This window comes from Acanthamoeba castellanii (genome assembly GCF_000313135.1).
Source record: "Acanthamoeba castellanii str. Neff unplaced genomic scaffold scf7180000084581, whole genome shotgun sequence".
In the NCBI taxonomy this organism is placed as follows: domain Eukaryota; phylum Discosea; order Longamoebia; family Acanthamoebidae; genus Acanthamoeba; species Acanthamoeba castellanii.
In genome coordinates, this window is record NW_004457693.1 from 12,734 (window position 1) to 32,289 (window position 19,556).

General features: G+C 57.8%; 11 protein-coding genes across 11 annotated transcripts in view; 5 read left to right on the plus strand and 6 right to left on the minus strand.

Annotated features, from left to right (window-relative positions):
• ACA1_333180 (histidine-tRNA ligase) overlaps positions 1–811 on the minus strand; it is a gene marked incomplete at both ends in the record, with an annotated part of 2,181 nt that extends 1,370 nt beyond the window's left edge. Inside the window, 3 exons of the mRNA XM_004354960.1 lie at positions 68–189; positions 319–457; positions 533–811. Coding sequence (XP_004355012.1) covers positions 68–189; positions 319–457; positions 533–811 — 540 coding nt within the window. The remainder of the gene's footprint in view (positions 1–67; positions 190–318; positions 458–532) is intronic.
• A 159-nt stretch (positions 812–970) lies between these two features.
• ACA1_333190 (uncharacterized protein) lies at positions 971–1,711 on the plus strand (the record flags this gene model as incomplete). The annotated part of the gene is made up of 4 exons (XM_004354961.1): positions 971–1,043; positions 1,134–1,218; positions 1,382–1,587; positions 1,683–1,711. 4 exons carry the CDS (start codon positions 971–973, stop codon positions 1,709–1,711), a joined length of 393 nt encoding a protein of 130 aa, XP_004355013.1.
• Positions 1,712–1,886: 175 nt separating this feature from the next.
• On the plus strand, positions 1,887–3,512 carry ACA1_333200 (uncharacterized protein; the record flags this gene model as incomplete). The annotated part of the gene is made up of 7 exons (XM_004354962.1): positions 1,887–1,950; positions 2,028–2,130; positions 2,196–2,278; positions 2,368–2,486; positions 2,563–2,644; positions 2,731–3,228; positions 3,418–3,512. The coding sequence occupies 7 exons, from the start codon at positions 1,887–1,889 to the stop codon at positions 3,510–3,512; spliced, it is 1,044 nt and encodes a 347-aa protein (XP_004355014.1).
• A 236-nt stretch (positions 3,513–3,748) lies between these two features.
• ACA1_333210 (Factin-capping protein subunit beta, putative) lies at positions 3,749–4,988 on the plus strand (the record flags this gene model as incomplete). The annotated part of the gene is made up of 5 exons (XM_004354963.1): positions 3,749–3,960; positions 4,141–4,254; positions 4,357–4,436; positions 4,504–4,703; positions 4,761–4,988. 5 exons carry the CDS (start codon positions 3,749–3,751, stop codon positions 4,986–4,988), a joined length of 834 nt encoding a protein of 277 aa, XP_004355015.1.
• Positions 4,989–5,207: 219 nt separating this feature from the next.
• Positions 5,208–10,529, plus strand: ACA1_333220 (uncharacterized protein; the record flags this gene model as incomplete). Its single annotated transcript, XM_004354964.1, has 19 exons — positions 5,208–5,322; positions 5,409–5,439; positions 5,622–5,759; positions 5,950–6,101; positions 6,261–6,344; positions 6,440–6,639; positions 6,710–6,997; positions 7,105–7,216; positions 7,299–7,434; positions 7,568–7,745; positions 7,827–8,027; positions 8,120–8,311; positions 8,441–8,641; positions 8,753–8,899; positions 8,983–9,240; positions 9,317–9,480; positions 9,561–9,764; positions 9,844–10,177; positions 10,251–10,529. The coding sequence occupies 19 exons, from the start codon at positions 5,208–5,210 to the stop codon at positions 10,527–10,529; spliced, it is 3,414 nt and encodes a 1,137-aa protein (XP_004355016.1).
• A 152-nt stretch (positions 10,530–10,681) lies between these two features.
• On the minus strand, positions 10,682–11,191 carry ACA1_333230 (uncharacterized protein; the record flags this gene model as incomplete). The annotated part of the gene is made up of 3 exons (XM_004354965.1): positions 10,682–10,750; positions 10,878–10,972; positions 11,032–11,191. 3 exons carry the CDS (start codon positions 11,189–11,191, stop codon positions 10,682–10,684), a joined length of 324 nt encoding a protein of 107 aa, XP_004355017.1.
• A 209-nt stretch (positions 11,192–11,400) lies between these two features.
• Positions 11,401–12,576, plus strand: ACA1_333240 (uncharacterized protein; the record flags this gene model as incomplete). Its single annotated transcript, XM_004354966.1, has 5 exons — positions 11,401–11,527; positions 11,605–11,797; positions 11,871–12,162; positions 12,228–12,349; positions 12,429–12,576. The coding sequence occupies 5 exons, from the start codon at positions 11,401–11,403 to the stop codon at positions 12,574–12,576; spliced, it is 882 nt and encodes a 293-aa protein (XP_004355018.1).
• A 98-nt stretch (positions 12,577–12,674) lies between these two features.
• Positions 12,675–13,199, minus strand: ACA1_333250 (uncharacterized protein; the record flags this gene model as incomplete). Its single annotated transcript, XM_004354967.1, has 1 exon — positions 12,675–13,199. The coding sequence occupies one exon, from the start codon at positions 13,197–13,199 to the stop codon at positions 12,675–12,677; it is 525 nt and encodes a 174-aa protein (XP_004355019.1).
• Positions 13,200–13,412: 213 nt separating this feature from the next.
• ACA1_333260 (presenilin subfamily protein) lies at positions 13,413–15,776 on the minus strand (the record flags this gene model as incomplete). The annotated part of the gene is made up of 10 exons (XM_004354968.1): positions 13,413–13,568; positions 13,655–13,770; positions 13,870–13,953; positions 14,046–14,141; positions 14,252–14,373; positions 14,445–14,540; positions 14,864–15,010; positions 15,149–15,240; positions 15,314–15,447; positions 15,527–15,776. Coding segments are annotated over 10 exons (1,293 nt in total), but the record flags the coding sequence as incomplete, so codon positions are not given.
• Positions 15,777–15,873: 97 nt separating this feature from the next.
• ACA1_333270 (uncharacterized protein) lies at positions 15,874–16,894 on the minus strand (the record flags this gene model as incomplete). Its single annotated transcript, XM_004354969.1, has 3 exons — positions 15,874–16,275; positions 16,309–16,553; positions 16,612–16,894. 3 exons carry the CDS (start codon positions 16,892–16,894, stop codon positions 15,874–15,876), a joined length of 930 nt encoding a protein of 309 aa, XP_004355021.1.
• Positions 16,895–17,209: 315 nt separating this feature from the next.
• On the minus strand, positions 17,210–18,767 carry ACA1_333280 (Gpatch domain containing protein; the record flags this gene model as incomplete). Its single annotated transcript, XM_004354970.1, has 5 exons — positions 17,210–17,322; positions 17,517–17,694; positions 17,839–18,002; positions 18,095–18,353; positions 18,444–18,767. The coding sequence occupies 5 exons, from the start codon at positions 18,765–18,767 to the stop codon at positions 17,210–17,212; spliced, it is 1,038 nt and encodes a 345-aa protein (XP_004355022.1).
• Between the last annotated feature and the right edge of the window lie 789 nt (positions 18,768–19,556).

The following is a 19,556-nucleotide window of genomic DNA, read 5'->3' on the forward strand; positions in this document are numbered from 1 at the left end:
CACCATACCGACAAGCGCTGCAGCATGTTCACGATACGCGGATCGGAGGACAAAGAGCAATGGGCACCTGGTGGAACTGGCGCAGGCGTCCCTTTTGTGGTCGTTCGTAGCGGAACATGGGGCCGCTGTAGAAGTAGCGCCGCGGCAGATCGCCAAAGTCCTTTTTGCTCACGAACGCACGTACCACGCCTGCATGCCTGAGTGAGCGCGCGCACGCACGCACGCACGCACACACACACACACACACACACACACACACACACACACACACGACCGCACAGACACCACAACGCACGCAGATCATGCTCGGGCACATACCGGCAGTGCCTTCGGGTCGGAGGGTGAGACTGTTGCCGCCCTTGTCGTCAAATGTGTACATCTCCTTCATCACCACGTCCGAATCGCCGCCCAAGCTCCGCTGGAACACTTGGGTCGTCTCGAACATCGGCGTTTGTACCTGTGCAGAGAACAATGCAAAATTGTTTTATTTATTATTTATTTTGCATTATTTATTTAGCTTAATTGGGCGAACCTCCTCGAAGGCGTATCGGGAAGCTACGCGCCGAGCGGTGTCCACGATGAACCGGTGGGCTGCCAGCTCGCCGCCCTCGATGTCGTGCGTCCCGCGCGGCGCACCGCCCACGGGGCCGGTCGCTACAGCAGCCGCCGAGGAGACGTAGCCGCGTTGCAACCACAACGGACCCGCCAGCGCTGCGCCTCCATGGCATCCACTCCAACCAACGGCGTAGGCCACCCCCGACCAGGCGCCACTCGTACAAACGAGGCGCCCTCCCCAAAGATGTGGCCACATCTTCATCTTCTTAGAAAATGCCGAATTATTGTTGATTTTCTTGATTTTCCTTACCATTTCCTGCTGCTTGCTGGTTGGCCAGCGAGTTGTTGTCGCACCAGCATCTCTGCAACAGCTGGGCAATCAACCTTTCTCCTGCGCTGCAACAACAACGGCGCCATGCCCTGCCGCGTGCTGGTGGTCTTATTGCTGACCTCCTTTGTCGTAGCATCAGCTTTGGCTCAGCCTGATGGTACCACCGCCTCTACTTGAAGAAGACGCCTTATTGCCTTTTTCAAGGAGTTCTAAACTCCTCCGCCACACCTCGTCTCATTCTTCACAGTTTCCGAACTGCGTACCCGTGTGCTCTTCAATGACAGCTTCAACGCCCTTTTCGCGCCAAGTGGCAACTGGGTCCACCGCCAGGCGTACGTTTGACCTCTTCTCCTCCGCTCGTGTTCTCGCAGACCGCCTGTTGTTGATGCTCATTCTTAACGGGCTTATTATCCTCAACCAATGCACTGGAATTTTAAATTGATGATAACCCGGCCATGTTTCGTTGGTTGGTTGTTTTTTCCCACGCCGCTGCAGGAACACAAGGGCAAAGCTGATCGACGGCAGGCTAACGTTCGACGCCGTTGGTTCCATGTTGCCCAACGGCGACATCTTCACAAATCGAAGCTTCGTCAGCAGCACCAACCAGTTCCTCCTGCGTTTCGACTACGCGGCCACTGTCGCGTGTGACCAAGTCTACGTGGCATGGTTCTACGACATACCCGCCAGTGAGGCCATTGTACGTACCCACAAGCCTCGCCAAAAAAAAGTGTGTCGTGCCATGCGTGCCGTGCGTGCCGTGTCCTGACTTCTTTCCCTGTGCCCATCCACTGTACAGATTCCGATTCATGGCTGGGCAGCGACTAGCAGGCCTGATTACTGTGCGCAGGTATGGTCTGTGCCTTTGTTGGTGCCTGTGGTTGTGGGAGTGCGCCAATGCTCAACGGGCGCGTTGCTGGCACATCAGTCAGGGACGAACTTCGGAGGTTGCGATCAAAATTTCCAACTGCTGCTGCCCACCGCCTCGACCAGCGCCGGCGACATGCAGCGCTACGAGTTTGTGCTCGCTCTGGCCAACTTCCAAGTGGTGTCCCGCAATGAAACTGGTACTAGCCCCCTCCTGTCCACAAGACACTCAATAATGTTGTGGGCGCTAACGCTGTGCTGGTATTCTATGTGTTAGCCATCGCCAAGGGTATTTATCTGTCGCTGCAGAACCGAGGCTACACCGACGACGTGTGCTTCTTTGATAATTTCAGCTTTGAAGAGATCCTCCCACCCCTCAAGTACGGTCTTCTCTTTCGTTTTCTGTCTTTTATTTTTCTGTATTTTTACTTCATTCCTTCATCAGTCCTCCGTCTGTGGCGGCGCCATTGCTCGCCGTGGACTTCCCAATGCGCAACCCGTCGTTCTTGGCGACCTCTCCGCAGGAAGGTGCGATGAGAAAACCTGAATCGGCGCACTGCTGCATTGAAGTGTACCTCTTTACTGACGCGATGTGCATCGGTGCGCTCGTGCGGCAGAGGGCACCGAGATCAGTGCCGACTTTGTGCGGATGGTCGAGCTGCAGAGCGATTACCGTGTGAAGGTGATCCGCAATTTCCCTGCCACGGGCTACAAGGTCCAGGCTGCATCGGACGGGGTACGGACTTGGGTTCGCGCTTGGGTTCCATGCGGCCCGGTGGACTCATTGTTGACTTGTGTGGACACCCAACCAGGCTGTTTGGTTCTCCCGTGCCCTCCAAGTCTACGATGAAAGCGTGGCCACGTGCGACTTGACGATCAAGGCCTTTACGCAAGGTATCGCAAGCATCCCCGTGGGTGCAGTTGCCCCTGGAAGGGGAACGTTCCAGCTCACCCATGACGCCACACACTCCTTCCTGCAGATGGCCGTGTGAACACGGGCTTGTCGAAGTTCAAGGCGCCCAAGAACTCAGTGGAGTGGTCCATCACACTCACCGGCTGGCCCTTCACCGCACCAAACAACAAGCTCCTGCTAGAGTTCGGCCTGTCCATCTTTGAAAGCGGGCGCAACACCAATGCCAGTGTCGGCGGCGGCCAGTTCGTCATCACCAATGTCACGTATGTGTCCAGCGAGAAGACATACCGCTACGCTCTCCACCTGGCCGGCAGCAACGCGTCGACGGTGGTGAACCTGATCCTCCCGACGGTGGCGACGGTGGACTCAGTCGCGGGCGAAATCGAAGCGCCGGTGCTGACCACGGCAGCGGCCTTCGCGGCGTACATCAGCAGCTCCAGCTCGCAGCCCGTCTCATCATTGCAGGCTGGCGTGGGAGACACAGTGGATGTCGTGGTGTTTGTTTTCCCCAGCTTCAAGGACTCGCTCACCTACGACCCCAACGTCGGCTTCCTGCTTACCGGAGGTACTCTCGCCCGCGACCGCACGCACACACGACCGCGTCATGAAACGGGCTCTGACACTCACCACGCTTTCGATGATAAACAAATATTAGGAGATGAGAGTGGCATTAGCGACGACAACACGTTGCTGATCGTGCTCACTGCGGTGCTGGTGTCGTGCGCCCTGCTGGTGGTCATCGCGGCGGCCGTAGTTATATTTATCACGATGAAGGTCAAGGCCAGTCGCGCGAACCAGGAGGCCTGCGTTCAGTTGGATCTCCATGACGAAGCCGGTGACGCTCTCTGAACGGGCAAGGCTTGTGGCCCGCTGCACCAGGAATGTAATATTATTTGGTTTAAGTTGTTGTGGAGAGGAATGATTGGAATGCTCTCGATGAATGTCGACATAAACCAATGGAATGGGCCAATTAGGAGAGGGAAAGCTGTGGGGAAGGGACAACCACGTTTTGCCTTCTGCGCGTCGCACATTTCATCAATTAATCGAACGCACCCCGCATTCAGAGAGCCAATTTTTCACACAGAATGGGAAGCGAACTCGACTGTGCGTTGGATTTGATGAGGCGTATGCCTCCTTCCTCGATCGAGGACAACCTCGCGGGTCTCATCGATCTCGTGCCCGACCTCACCGAGCAGCTGCTCAGCATGGTCGATCAGCCCCTTAAGGTCGCTCACGATTCGCAGGCCCGTCGTGACTACCTCCTCTGCGACTACAACCGTGACGGTGATTCCTACCGGTACCCCACCATTCTTCCTCTTGGCTTTGTTGGCTTTCAATTATTGCGTGACGGAGCCCAAGTGTTTCATTATGTGCGGTTGTCAAGTAAAATCTTGATTGCTGCTTCAATTTTCCTGCGCTCGGGTGTGGTGGTCAAGGAGCATGATGGACTGATCGATTTGGTTCTTATTCTTTGTAGCTCGCCGTGGACCAACAAGTATGATCCCTCTCTTCCCGACGGTGCTCTCCCCTCGGCTCAGCTCAGGCAGCTCGAGGTGCAGGCCAACGAGGTTTTCGACATCTACCGCGACCTGTACGCCCCCCCCCCTCCCGTAGAGGCATTATTTCCATTCGCCTTAATCTTTCGAGTACGATGGCATGCCAACAATTCATTGACGTCAATTACTGTGTGAAGGTACTTCGAGGGTGGTGTCTCCTCTGTATATTGCTGGGATCTCGATGACGGATTCGCCGCTGTTGTACTTATAAAGAAGAGTACGTATTGCGGCTTTGCCACGGATTCGTTGATCGATCGTTCTTACCCTCCAAACACCACCAACAGCTCAGGACCAGTCTAAGAAGGGCCAGCCCATGAAGGGAACGTGGGACTCCATCCACGTCGTCGAGGTGGTCGACAAGGGCAAGAACGCTCACTACAAGCTCACCTCCACCGTCATGCTCTTCATCGAAACCGAGACCAAGGAGACCGGTCGCGTCACGCTCGCCGGTTCCCTCACCCGTCAGGCACGTCATTTCCTTCATGTGCTCCACGCCTGTGCGCGTTGTGCTAACTCAACAACAACCACCACAACCAAACAGGACGAGAAGGACTTCCCCGTGGACAAGGTGAACCCGCATGTGGCCAACATCGGTCGCATGATCGAGGACATGGAGCTCAAGCTGAGGACCACGCTTCAGACCATCTACTTCGGCAAGACCAAGGACATCGTCAACGAGCTCAGGCAGGTGATGCCCGTCTCCGTCCTCAAGAGCAGGTCCGCTCTCCAGCAGCAGATCGCTGGTGCCATTGGCGGCAGGGGCAACTAAAGAGGAGACCAAACCAGGTCCCTGCTGTTGTTGTTCGCTACTTCCTTCCCGCTCTCGTTTGTCCAAACAATAAACGGACATCGTCTTGTTCTTTACACTCGTCCATGTTATTTCTATATTTACTTATTTATCGTGTATTTTTTTGCGAGGCGGAAAAGGCGAAGGAAATAGTGAAAGGGAGGCAAAAAAGAAAGAAGGGCGCCCTGGTTGCGCACCAAGATGGTGAAGGTGATCCTCTTCCACCTGTTCAATGGGCAGCAGGTGGTGGGCATCGACGAGGAGCCCCTCGCCATCACGCACGCCTCCACCACCATCCTCGCTGCCACCAAGGCCGGTAATGCCAGCCCCTCCCGATTTATTAGATTGTTGTTTGTTAGATTGTTTCATCATTTAATCATTTATTCCCTTATGTGCGGCCAGGGCGGGTGGAGGGCTTTGCGGCCGGTGCCGAGTACGTACGCGCGTTCAGCTTCGGGACGGCGAATGATGGTATCACAGGCCTGCACCACGTACCCGCTCTCGACTGGTATCGCACACACTACTCGCTACATCAGTCCCTGCCCTGCCCAAAACGCTCATCATAGCCTCATACATGTCTGTGGCGTGCGTGCTGGATCGATGACGCACGCGTAGCGTGGTGACGCTGGAGCGGGAGAGCGCACACTCGCGTATCAACGTAGTGCGGGCCTACTACCGATACCACCCGCTGACCACCACCGATCAGGCAGCAGCAGCAGCAACCGAGGCCGCCGACGGCACCACCACGGGGCGGTACGCTTCGGCGGGCAGCCTCGTCCAGCTCGCCGTGCCCTGGTCTGTGCACACTCTCGCCGTGTGGTACGCAACCGCACCGCTCGCTCACTGGTCGTGTGTGTCGTGTGTCGTGTGTCGTGTGTCGTGTGTCGTGTGTCGTGTGTCGTGTGTGTCGATGGCTCACACCAATTTGCTTCGCCTCGCCCAGCGGCGCGACGGGGAGAGTGTTGGCCGGCGGCGAGCGGGGCCTGTCGCTGTGGGCTCTGCACGAGGAGGGCCAAGCGCCCGAGCACCTCATGGACCTGGACACCTCACACTCGCTTCCCGTTCGCCGGTTGGCCATCCACCGCGACTACCTTGGTACCACACCTCGCTCCACTACTCGTTTTGTTGTGTGTGTGTGTGTGTGTGTGGTCGTGTGTGTGTGTGTGTGTGTGTGTGTGGTGTGGAAAGCGAGAGCCACGCGACAATCAAAGCTCACCGTGTATTGCATTTCTGGTCGCCCACTTCTCCCACCAGCCTACGCGTCCTCGAACGAGCTGTTCGTGCTCCACTTCCAGCTCGTCCCTCGCTCCGGGACCAGTACAAGCTCGTCTCTCCCAAGTACGTAAAGAAATAACCCGACCAACAGCACGACAGTACCATTGTAAGGAGAGACCACCCCGAATGACTGACTTGTCGACCCCCGCGGGCCGCAGGCGAAAGCACGAGCCTCGAGGACCTGCTGATGGAAGCAGCTACTGAGCAGTCCGCACAGCAGGAGAAGTCGTCCGCGGCCGCCGAGGAGAACGTCGCCGGGTGGGTCGAGGACGACCACCACCTGGAGTGCGTGTTCGACTTCACCAGCTCCGCCCGAGGCGACGGCGACCGGGCCTGCATGGCCGTGCGCCAGGGACAGGTACCCTCCAGCGAAGCCTTTCGCTGCGTGCCGCTTCTTTAATAACGCTGTCGTTAATGCTGTCGACAAGGCTCTACCGGTCCCGTCGATAGCGCCGGGCAAGAGCCGGTACCCGGCCGGCCCGGAGATTGTGCTGGGGCCGCTGCCGGACATCCAGCACGCGCCGCGGCTCAGCAGCGACTCGGCGTACACGATGTCCACCTGCTCGCTAATGCTCTACCGGCGCTTTCCCGAGAAGACGGGCATCATCTCGCTGAGCCTGCTGCCCGACTGCGATCTCACGCACCAGCTCCAGCGCGACACGAACGCGGTCAACAAGGAGACCGGCATCCGTTGCTGGATCTCTACGCCGCAGCAGGTGCCCTCTCCCTCATCAGCTTTTCCTACCATCACACATTCTGACACACACACACCACACACACCACACACCACTCACACCACACACCACACCACACACACTGACAGGGCCTCATGTACGAAGTGAGCAAGCCGGGCCTGATTTCCGAATACGTGTACACCGACGAGGCGTTGGACGCGCAGCCGGGGGCCTCTTTCCTCTACGTCGCCACCAAGACTGGTGCGTGCGCCTCATGTCAAGGGCTCGTGGAAGTTGTTGTCGACTCACGTGTGGCGGTTGGCTGTGACCAATGATCGTTCAGGTCTCGAGACGTGGACGCTGCGACCAGGGTGGACCCGCGACGCCGGCATTCCGGAGCCCATGGTCATCGGCTTGCAGCCCTTCATTTCGCTGAAGAAGATCGTGCTCGCCGGCGACTCAGTCATCCTCCTCTCCAAGTACGCACCCGTTGCACTGCCGTTGGTCAATCACAAGTTCGTCAGCTTATAGGGCGACGCTGCGACGCACACGCACACGCACACGCACACGCACACATGTTCACACACGCACACACGCGACTGGTCGCGTTAGGTTCACTGAGGCCGACTTAGTGCGGTCGTCGCGGCCCAAGGCCAAGGGGAGTCGAATCGTCAGCTTGCCCAAACCGGCGCCCAACCCAGAGGAGGAGGTGAGCTGGAACCTGTACATTCTCCAGCCCATTCCGGCCATTCCGCTCTACGAGCAGGTCATCGCTCGCGCCCACGATAATGTACGCCACGTCGTGCATACGCTCATCTGCATCGATCGCGGCGTCTCATTGCTGTGCGTGCGTGTGCGTGCGCGCGTGTAGGAGGATTCGGATGTGGAGGTGTATCATCAACTGTTGCTGGAGGGCCACCTGCTGCTTGAGTCTCGCCTGGCGGCGCTGCTGTCGTCGATCGCCCTATCGTCGGGCCGCGAACCAGCCGACACAGCCGCGCAGCTTTCCTCCCAACTCGAAGCTGAAAACTACCGCAAGCTTTTGCGCAAGTCCGCTTCGCTTCTTGCCGACGTACGCTCGCCGCAAACACCGCACTCACTGCACACGCTCACCGCACACACTGCACGCACCACCACATGCACGTCTCATGCTTGTGTACGCAGTACTACGCTCGTTCGGGCGAGTGGGAGCGCGCGTGCGATCTGTTTGCGCAGTCGGACCGCCCCATCGCGCACGTGCTGGCAGCGGCTCTGGGCGAGGAGGCCGCCGCGAAGCCGCTGGTCACCTACTTCGACGCCGTACTCTTCGACGCCGACCTCGGCGAAAGCCTTCTCGTCGACGAGGTGGCCGATCAGGTGACACCTCCATTAGTTACCGCACACGGTGCGTGCTGCGCAGGACAGTGCACTCACCCGCCGTGTGCGTGTGCGGCCGTGCGTGTGTCGTGCCGTGTCGTGTGTCGTGCGTGTGTGGCGTGCGATCAGGCCGATGCGATATTGGAGCACTACGCCACGCACGCTCCACACCGAGTGTCGACGGTCATACTGGAGTCGTGCCTCCAGTCCTACACCCACCAGTCGGCCCTCACTTTCCTCAACAAGGCCATGACCCCGCCCCGTTCGACCCAGCCCGCCGCCCCTCTCCAGGGCCTCGCCCGATTCATCATGCAGCCTCCTGCCGACGAGGTACCCCCTTTTTTAATTACTTTTAATTTGTATTTTTACATATCTAGATTTATATTTTATTTTATTGAATGACTTTTTCAATTGTAAATAAAATCTATCTTTGGACAATAGGGCGTGGCTGGGCCGTGGGCGTCGCCGTCGCCTTCGAGCCAGCAGGCGCAGCTCTACTCGGTGAGCGACACGCCGACAGCACAGGGATTCGAGCCCTGGAAGGACCGCTTCGCCAAGGGCCTGCTCCTCATCGACTCGGGCAAAGAGGTACTCACCTCGATTGGCCTTAGTCTCCGTGTCGCGTGTCGCGTGAGGTTCTCATGCGCATATCATTCCGTTCCGCACGGCAGGACGAAGCGGTGCAGGCGCTGCTGTCGCTTCAGTCGGACACTCTGCTCCGACTGTGCGTGGCATCGCCCCACCTCCTCTTCGCGCCGCAGGACGATGCCGAAGACGACGCACCAGCCTCCTCCTCCTCCTCCTCATCTTCTTCTTCATCGTCATCTTCCTCCGCCGGCGAGAAGTGGAACGTCACCGCCGTCGCGCTCCTGCTGCGCCAGCACGCCCCGTGGTCGCTCCTCGAGCTGCTCGCGACCCTCCTCACCCAGGTATTTATTTACATTTTTTTAAAATTATGTTATCGACTGTTGTGTGTTGTTGGCTGACCACCGGTGGCCGCTGCAGAACGCGCAGGCGGTGCCGCCGCTGTCGCTGGTGCTGCGGCTGCTGGACCCGAACCCGCCGCCAGCGCAGCTGCCTCATTCCCTCCACCCGTACCACTACTTGCAGCAGCAGCAGGCACAGGCACTGCCACTGCCCTCTTCCGACTCGCCCGACCTCATCGGCCTGTACGCACACGCACAAGCGCACTCGCCCAACCGCACTCGCGCACCGCAACACACTCATGGCTGATGGGGGGTGATGATAGGGTGCTGGAGACGTGCTACGCGGAGCACCTTCTGGTGGACGAGCAGGCGTCGGCGCTCCAGGGAGCCCGGGCGAGCCGGGGCCTGCCCAACTACCTGGCCGGCCTCTACCTCCAGTGGGCCGTGCACTTCGCCTCCGCCGCCAAGCCTAGCGACGTCTCCATTTTCGAAGCCGCCGGCTCCATCCCCATCTCCTACGCGAAAAGGTGTGCTTTGTGTCGTATGTAGTGTTGCGTGTCGTGTGCCGTGAGTCGTGCCGCGACTCACGTGACAATGCAAACGCAGGTGGGAGAGCCGTCACAAGCGGGCCTTCAAGCACACCGTACAGCCGTGGCTCGCATCGCTCTGCCCGGCCTCCGTGCCCGACGAGCAGTCGCTGGACCTCTACTTGGCCAAGCTGCTGGGCCTGCTGACGTCGCCCTACGCGGCGCAGGTGGACTGCGAGGCTATACTGCGCCTATTGAATGCGTCCCTGGGCCGATCTCTCGACGCGAGCCCGATGACGCTTCCATTGCGGCTCCTCTGCCTCGCCAGCCAGCGCTTCGAGGAGGCCATGCGGCTCACCATCGCCGTCAAGCCGCGCGCCACCCTCTCCTTCGCCCAACACTTCTGCTCCAGCGTACGCCCTCGTGTGACAGACACACACACACACACACACACACACAACACTTGGCTGATGATGCGGCGCACAGACGGACGAGTGGCGAAGTGTGCTGGTGGCGCTGGCCGACGCGCTGCTGGAGGCCGAGGAGCAGGAGCGGAGCAGCAAGGAGCTGGCGGAGGAGTACGCGAGCGTGCTGCGCCACCTGAGCACGGTCTATGAGCCCGACGCCTTCCTCCTGCTCCTGCCGCCCAACGGCAAGATGACCTTCTTCCTGCCCTTCATCGAGGCCTCCTTCACCTACCACGCCGCCCTGTCCCTCCGGCCACCTCATCGCTCCCCCGCCACCGACGCTGCCCAGGTCAAGTAGAGCCTTGCCTTCACCTTCACCATCAACTCCTTCTACACGACCTGCCTACACCTGTTTTCGTCTCATCTCAACACACAGCACAACTTCGACGTCCCTCCCTCCCCTTTGAAAGATGGTCATGTCGTAGAAGGTGATGAGGATGGTCAGCATGGTCACCCCTTGATCAGCTCCTTGGCGGCCTTCTTGTGGTTTTTCTTGATCGCGAGTCCGTAGGGGGTCAGCTTGTTGTGGTTCCGCCCGGTGGTCGCCGCCCCCGCATCCAACAACAGCCGCACACACTGCACGACACGAGCCGTCACTACTCAGAGCACGCTCGAGGTGATCTTGCTTGCCTGGGGCGGCTTGTACCTCGGTGTGGCCGTACTGGGCGGCCTCGTGCAGCGGGGTGTACATGAGGTCGTTGGCGATGTTGGGGTCAGCCCCGTGTTCCAACAGAAGCTTCACTGCCCGTCGTGCCCGTCGTCAGCTCCACAGGGGAACTGGAGAGGGGGGGAGTTTGAACCTATTCCGGCGTGGTTGAAGGTGACGGCCTTGTAGAGAGCCGTTTCGCGCACCTCGTCGGTGTAGTTGATTGCGGCCTTGCCTGCTCGGTCGCTGAGCAGTCGCGCCACCTCCTCATGTCGCCCCTTCGTGGCCGCCTCCAACAGCTGCGGTCCTTCCATCTCTCTTCTTTGCTTTAGTACTCATTTTTAATAAACAATCATTATTTAAGAAGGCAGATTGGGTTGCTACAAAAGTTCAGCCAATCGGCGAAAAATTGGTTTGGAACTAGGAAAAAACTGGGCACCGCTTGAGGGTCTTGTCCTGGCTGGTGCCTGCTTGCCGTCATTTTGTAAAACAAAACGAAAGTCCAACGCAAGGCAGCAGGAGAATGAACAAGGAGTACGAGGATCTGCTCAACTACATCACCACCTTCGAGCGCTCGCAACAGCAAGAGGAGATCAAGCTCGCCGAGGAGGTGGCAAAGCACAAGCACACCCAGCAGAGCATCCGAAATGGTATGGTCCTCTACTCTCCCTCCTCGCGTACAATTTCGAATAGGCTGAGCTCAAGTCTTCCTCTTTTTCGTGAGCAGCGCAGGCGAACATCGAGAGGTACAAGCAATCGTTGGAGGCGATGCAGAACAGCATGAAGAACATGCGTCGGCAGCACCTCGAGGAGAAGAAGGCCAGCAAGCAGCTCAGGGACGCTACGAAGCACCTCAAGGAAGAGCTCCGCCTTCTCGACGAGAGAGTCATCAAGGCTTCGGAGGAGGCGAGCAAGAAGAGGTAAGCATTCTTGTCGTCCTGCTGCGATCGCGACAAGTAACATTGTCGTGAGCTCAATCTTCACGATATCCAGGGCATTCTACACGCTGGCGATGGAACAAGCCAAGGAGAGGTCGCGCCTTCTTCAGCTGGCCTACGCGAGAGGTGACTGTACGTCTGCGGTGGCATCCCTCTCGACTTCCTCCTCGGACGAAGCGGCCGAGGAGAAGCAGCTGAAGCAGAAGCTGGAGCTGCTCAAGGCACGCCTGCAGACCGAACTCGACGAGAAAGAGAAGCTCCAGATGATGAAACAGAAGAAGAAGCGCGATGAAGAGGCGGCGGCTCACCCTACTCCGATGGACACCGAGAACGCTGCCGCTGCGAAGGTAGGAAGTAGCTTCGCTTCCGCTCGTGCTTGTTGGCGTAACACTCTTTCCGATGGCGTCCTCAGGTGGCTGAACGCGAGGCGGAACTGCTCCTGCACCGCAACGTTGTGCAAGGTCAGAAGGATCTGCTGGAGCAACAGAAGAAGCTGCAGGAATCGACCATCAAGGAGTTCCATGATCTCGATGGGTACCCCTTCTCGTTTCGTCTCGTCGCGAGCGTGTGGCCCTCTCAACGTCTTCTTCATCTTTATGGCGGTACATCGCAGGTACGGCACAAAGCTGAACCAGACCTATGAGGAGCTGCAACAGTACTGCTCTGAGCTCGAGGCTGCCGAGGTCCCGCCCTGCAGTCGATGCAACAAGAAGAAAGGAGAGAAGCATGGGCAACAGGAAGATCCTATCGTACAAGACTAAGGAACGAAGGTCGGTACGCTAGCTTCACTCAATTCGATTTACTTCTCCCACTAAACAAAATTGGGACAAACTATATACAAATGTGGCAGGATGGAGGATTACGAGGATGCATGGACGTAGTCGCCCACGGTGAAGCCCGAAGTGGAGTACGCCGGACCCTGATTGGAGTTCTGCGAGTAGATGCTGCCTGTAGAGGTCGTGGCATACCCTTCTTCGGCTGAGGCCAGCGTGTAATCGGGATCTCCCATCTTCGCTTCCGCGTAAGGGCCATTCGAATCTTGTTTGAGGTAACCCTCCTCGTCCTTCCTCAGCACGACGTAGCCCCCTTCGGCATTCAGCGAGATGGTGTCGCCTCTTCCCACGGTCCCGAGTGCGTACTCGCCGTTCATGGTCTGGATCGCGTAGTCTTCCTGGCCCACGACCTCCACTCCCGTCGCGTACTCGCCGTTCATCTTTTGCTCGAGGTAGGTCCTCTTGTCCATCTCACTCTCGGCATAGCCCTGCGTGCCGCCAATCTGCAGAGTGTAATCCGGTTCGCCGGTTCCAAGCACCGCGTAGGCCTGCTTCGCATCCTGAGTCGTGTACTCCTCCGCACCGATCCTTCCTTCCGCATAGCTCGTCATCGTCGTCATCTGGTAAAACTGATCAACACGAAGTGCCGAACGTTTCACTTTTGTAGGCCTTCTTCGCGTTCAGCGAAGACTCTTTCGCGCCACAACGCGAACACAACCACACGCACCCGAAACGTCACGCGAAAGAGCCCGAAATGTCAAGTGAATAATTACTTATAAATAATGCCGAAAAAGACAAAAGGCGTTTGTTTGTTTGGGAGTTGTTTACACGAAGACGGCGGAGCTGCCCAGAGCAAGGACGAAGGGGAGGAGGAAGACCTTGCTGAGGAAGAAGAAGAAGATCCCCAACGCGATGGAGAAGGGCAGAGCCGGGAGCGCCTTCCTAAAGACCGCCAGCAGCAGCAACGTCCAGAACAGGCCCTGCGAGACAGAGAAAACAATCAACACGCCACAGGTGAGTTGAGGGTGGCTAACAGCAGCTGGGAGCTTGAGAAGGGAGACGGTACGGTGATGATGGCGATGAAGCACGTGAAGACGGTGAGCCAGTTGAACATGGCGGCGCGTCCGACAAGCACGCTGTAGAACACAAAGTCGCCCAAGCCCAGCTTGACCGATTGAGGTCCTGCGTGTAATTGCCACCATCACAAGCATCAGCGGACTCGCTCGAGGGACAGACAAACAACATCAATCAGCAAAAGCGGCGCAGGAGAAGGAATGGTACTCTTGTCTTCCTCCATCAGGCCTTCGCCTCGGTCGCTGCTGCCCATCATGTTCAGCGTGTTGATCATCAACGGGACCACGAAGCCTATTCCGCACACACCGCATGCGCACGAGCATGAGTATCGCACTACTAGTTGTTAAGAGCAGCGCAGCTGAGCCAAAAGCATTTTTCTGTACCGTTGTAGAGTAGAGCTGGGATGGGTTCCTGGCGCTGCTGTGCCGTCTCGACCAACACGCGAAGCGGTCCACGCGGGCACAGGACAGCAAACACGTCTGCATTGCATGTTACCCCCCCCCCACAACCACCACGTGAGCACAGCGTCAGCGCGCGCTCGGCCGTTGTGCGCGCGTTGTGGCGTCAGGCGAGTGTTGGTCGGCCGTACCGTAGAGCGCAATGGCGGCGAGGATGGTCCAGGTGGTCCACTCGGGCAGGCGGGTGAAGAAGATGGCCATGAACGCGGAGATGAGGACCAGGTAGGCCTGGTTCCAGCGCTGCGGGGCATACCTGCGCACCAACCAACCAGAATTCAGCCCCTGTTCGTCTTCGCCAACGGCTCTCAGTGCAGTGCAAGGTACCAGAAGATGGAGATGACGCCCGCGCCTGTGAAGTTCCACATCATGAACACGAACGTGACCCAGTCCATCGGGAGGTTGTACGCCTTCCACATGTATCTGCCGATGTGTGCGTCGGTGCGTGTATGGTGCACGGCAAAGAGATCGGACGGAAGAGAGGAACCATCAGACCCTAGCACTGAGTGAGCATGGGGGGGGGCTGTGTTGCACTGCACGTACATGAAGATGATGGACCCGAACATCATCAGCATCAAGCCCGACGATCCGATGAGCCAGGCGAAGATGAGCTGTCGAGTCGCGTGTGTTTTAGCAACAACACCAACTTGCACGCACGCACGCACGCACGCACGCACGCACGCACGCACGCACGCACGCACGCACGCACACACACATGCGCAACATGTGAGGAAGGTAGAGAGTACTTGAGGCATCGGTACTTGTAGAGAATGACGAATATCACTGTGACGATGACGATGACCACCACGAACACCAGCGCATTGAGGAGTGCGCCGAGGAGCTTCGTCGAGGTGTCGTCAGACGCCACTTCCTTGTAGACCATGTACACGGGGCTGATGATGAAGAAGAAGATGAAGAAGAAGATGAAGAAGAAGAACGACACCACGCAAAGAGAGCAGAGGCGGATCAGTCTCGCGGGATCATCGCACATCGGCGCTACGACAAGGGGCAAGCGGGAGGAGGTCACGCACGAAAAGTTTTGGTTGTAGGGGATGGTGATGGTCTTTACCACCCAGATGACCAGCATCATGGTCACCGCCACCGGCTTCAGAATGGCCAGCACCTGCAAGAAACGTAACACGCACACGCCACACACCACACGACACGACACGACACACGCGTGAGAAAAGAAGAACCAAGGGACCAGGGACAGCGTCGCAGTTGAACGCGCCCACGAACCATTTGAGCGTGGTCTTCAAGGGTGAGGCCGCCTTCGTCATCCTCCTCTTCGCCCCACTCTTCGTCATCATGCTCCTCGACCGCCGCGCCACTGTGGTGGTTGAAGGGAAAGGTGAGCGAACGTAGATGGCGCCTTATTTCATCTGGGGCGGTGAATGGCTTGAGCAGACCTTGGGCGAGGGCGGTTGCGGTGGGCACGCTTCGGTTTGCGGGCGTTCTTCGGGGCAGCCGCAGTGGCAGAAGGCGGAGAAGATGCTGGCAAATCGTCATCTTCGTCGTTGATGGCGGATTCCGCCTCAACATCACCACCACTTGGGAGGTCATCCTCACCTTCAACGTGGTGGAGAAAGCTCTGCCTCTCAGCTTCCTCGATCGAGACCAGCTCGATCGATTCCGCGTACTTCTCTTCGTCGCTTTCCATCTTTAATCAATCAAAGCTGATTATTTTTCCAGTTTAATTTATCTCTTTCTTCAATTTCTCTTTGGTGGCCAAGCACGCCGAACCGATAAAGCGTCGTTAGGGGATCGCAGCCTTCTTCTTCGTCCTCTGATGCTTCGCCTTACGTCTGTTCCGTTGCGACTTCGAGTGACTGAAGCGTCTCGCACCAAACTCACCGCCAGAGGCAGGCACTGGAACCTGCCCTACGTCTTCGCTAGGGAGATTCGGCTCGAGCTTGAAGTCGGACGAGCTACTAGGCGGGAGGCACGGTAGGAGCTGGTCGAGAGGGATGCTGACGAACGGCTGCTGAACGTCGAAGGGCGACACGACGCCTCTCTGGAGATAGGCGTCTCTGATACCGGTCCGCTTGGCGAGTTGCGGACGGAGCTGAACGACGAGCTTGCGCCATGTCTCCCACGCCCGTAGCTCCTCGAATGACCAGTTTGCGTACTGTGACGCGACGCTAATGAGAACAAGAGCCTGAGACGAAAAGAAAGTGGGCTCCGGACTTACCTCAGGACAAGCCGTAATACTCATGAGCCGGTCTTGATGATGGGAGCAGGGAGCGTCGTCGCCATAAGGATCTCCGAAAGGCACCGGACCCCTGTCTCGAGAGTTCTCTGACGCGAACGGTGTCTCATGGGCAGCTGGAGCGGTGCGAGCTGGGAGCTCGAAATGAAGTAGAGACTTGATCATTCCGGCCCGAGCGCGCCGCCAGCTCACCGAGGACAGTTGCGTGGATTGGAAGTTGATCTGCACTGCAGAGCACGCACTAAGGTGAGGCAGACTTCTTACTTGTCTTGCGAAAGGACGTACGTGATGCTCCGGTTCGAGGGTCGTAGCGATCGACGTCGCCATGCGGGCGGTGAGGGTTCAGCTGATTCACCTCGAAGAGGTTACGTTCCAGCAGCTTCTTGCAGCACTCGGCATCGTTGTGAGCGAAGGCGAGTAGAAGAACGGCGAGGTCCACCTTGCTGAGGGCCTCGAGCGTACGTAGCGACCCGTGGTCGCGAAGCAGCTGCTGGCACTCGGAGAACCCGAGCACGTCCAAGTCACTCGCCCGTTGCGCGTTTGCCGCCCTCATCGAGTCCAGCTTCATCATCATCCGTTTGTTCGCTGAGTAGCGACCGAGTAGAGCGTTGTTAAGAGTTGCAGTTCTCGAACGCGTCGCTGTAGCTTTGCACCGAACGGAGGCAGAACAGTGACTGAAGACCGGCACCGCCACGCCGACGAAAAGCGAAACGCGTTTGCCTGCCTTTTTGCCGTCCGATAAAATCCCACCACCTCTTCGCGCGTGGTGGTGAATAAGTGTCGACAAGCGCTGACGTCTATTGGGCTCGCTGGAGATCCAGGAGAAGATGAACAAGAAGGGGAGGGGAGAGGAGGGGAGAGGTCTCTTAGATGGTGGCGGCTGCTAGTATTCATCGGGATGACTGGCAAGGTCACCGTGCTCCCACCTCTCCTCGTCAAAGAAGATGGCTTCGACTTGACGCTTGGCGAAGAATCGTCCATGCAAGCTGTTGATGGCTAACAGGTGGCGAAGAAGAGGGAGGTGAGTCCACAACACAACTAGCTCGATGAAGCAGACCATTGGTCATCGCCCATCGTCATCATCGCTGATGACGAAGCAATCGACCGTTCATCAGAGCGTTACACTCGGCCACCCCACATAGACACGCATACGCACGCGCCCACAATGACGTCAGTCCCCACTGGTGTACCCTTGAGCGCAGAGTCGAGCGTGGTGAACTGCACGAAGATGCGGACCGACTTGTCGGAGGGCACCATGGGGTTCTTCTCCTCGTAGATCTTGCATCGCACCACCGGACCGTACTTGGTGCACTCCTCCGCCGTCTCGGACTCGAGGTCCTCGTCCACCTCGCCTGGACCCACCATGTTCTTCGCAGAGCAGAGCAGAGCAGAGCAGAGGAAAGCAGAGGAAAGAAGAACAACAAAGTTAGCATTGCGATGTGTCACATGCATCACGCACAAGAAGCAGACGAACGTGAATGAGAAACAAGAGAGGGTAGGAACACGACATACCCGGAGCAGGATGACCTTGCTCGATTCGACCTTTCGTCGGTGGGAAAGAAGACTCCCGGGCTTAGAGTTGACGTCGATAATGACTCCACTGGCCGGGCCTTTGCCCTTGTTGAGCTTCTTGTGCTCGAGCGGGTTCAAAATGCCCTGTCCCTCCTTGCCCAGGCCTTCACAAAAGCACACAAGAGAGGCGTGAGAAGAAGCACGGGCAAACACAAGAAACGACGAAACAGGGAGAAAGTGGAGCAAAGATGCACACCTCGTCCCTCTGTCCAGCCCATCTTCTTCATCATCTGCTCTGCGATAGAGAGGCCGCCGCCGCTATTGGCTCTCGTGGGAGTAGGAGTGGGGGCAGGACTATCAAATGACGGAGGCGGAGGGATGTGATTCGAGACGCGGGCTGCTTGTGGCGCCCGTGTGGGCGTTTCCTCAGTGTCGTATCCGTACGGATCGTGTACGTTCGAGGGAGCCATCATGGCCTGCGCTGGCGATGCTGCAGGCTGCATTCCTGCGCTCAACTGTGCCCGCCGTCGCCAGGCCTAGCGCACACGAGGGAGCAGAATGATGAGAGAACGGGAACGGGTGAAAGTAGTACCAAGTGAGTGTACCTCTTCGCCGGAGACGTTGAGGTCGAGCTTCGCCGAAGATGGAGGAGGAGAGGACTCTCTGGTCGATCGAGATGGTTGAGAAGGAGGCGAGTAGCGGTGGTGGGTGCTGCTTCGGGGTGCTTCGCGGAAGTCGTCTTCATCCATCGGCACGCTGGGCTGGAAGCCCCACTGCTGCTGCTCTCGTTCCTGTTCGCGTTGCTGCCGTTCCATCTCACGGTGCTGTTGTCTAGCCTGTCGCTCGTTCACGTACTCCTCGTAATCGTTGGGTCGGGCAGGATCGTACTCATCGAGGTCCTTTGGCCCAAGGCGCGACGAGGCGCCCATCCTGGAGGGCATGTGTTGATGATGTGGCTCCTCATTCCCACCCGGCTTGGGTGTGCTGCTAAGGTTGACGTTTTGTTGCAGATGGGGGGTGGTCTTTACGGTTCCCAGATGGACGAAGAGGTCAATCAAGCTGCCGAGAATCGCTAGTTAATTGAGCGACGCGGCGGTGGTGCAGGAGGTACTATTTCTTCTTTGACCTTCGCCTGAACCAGGTCCATAGATGTTCGTGTGGCCCTGGGCGGCTGGGGTTGTTGCAATCGCTTGCGCTTGAGCAGCACATTTTGGGCCAACACCGATGGCACGTTTGTAAGCTTCTCTCCTGTGAATTTGGACGTGCTCGACCAACCTTTACGCCTCGCATGTTAGCATTGCTCAGTTTTCTAGAACATGTCCAGATGCAGTACCTGAATTGGCAGGTTTCGCGTCCGTAGGCTGTGTGCTACTTGTTGTGTTGGTGCCCCCTGCCTTTGGGGCAGAGAGATTCGAGTAGAGATCAAACATGAGGGCGATTGCTGATGTGGCGGAATTGGCAAAGAATTGAATTGCTTTGGCCCAAAAAAAAAACAGAAAGAAAAAGACGGTCCAGAATTTCAGGAGGACACACGCCAACTTGGGATGCCGCGAACGACCCACAACCTTTTCCAGCCCAGCCAAGTGACGGCCAAAGATTAGGCAAGGTGCACGCTGCCGAGCCGAGAATGGGCACCTTGACACGGTTGCTGGAGGCCGCACTGTCCCTCGTCACGGTCCTGTCCCTGGGCAGTTCTTTCTTAGTACCAACCACAACGC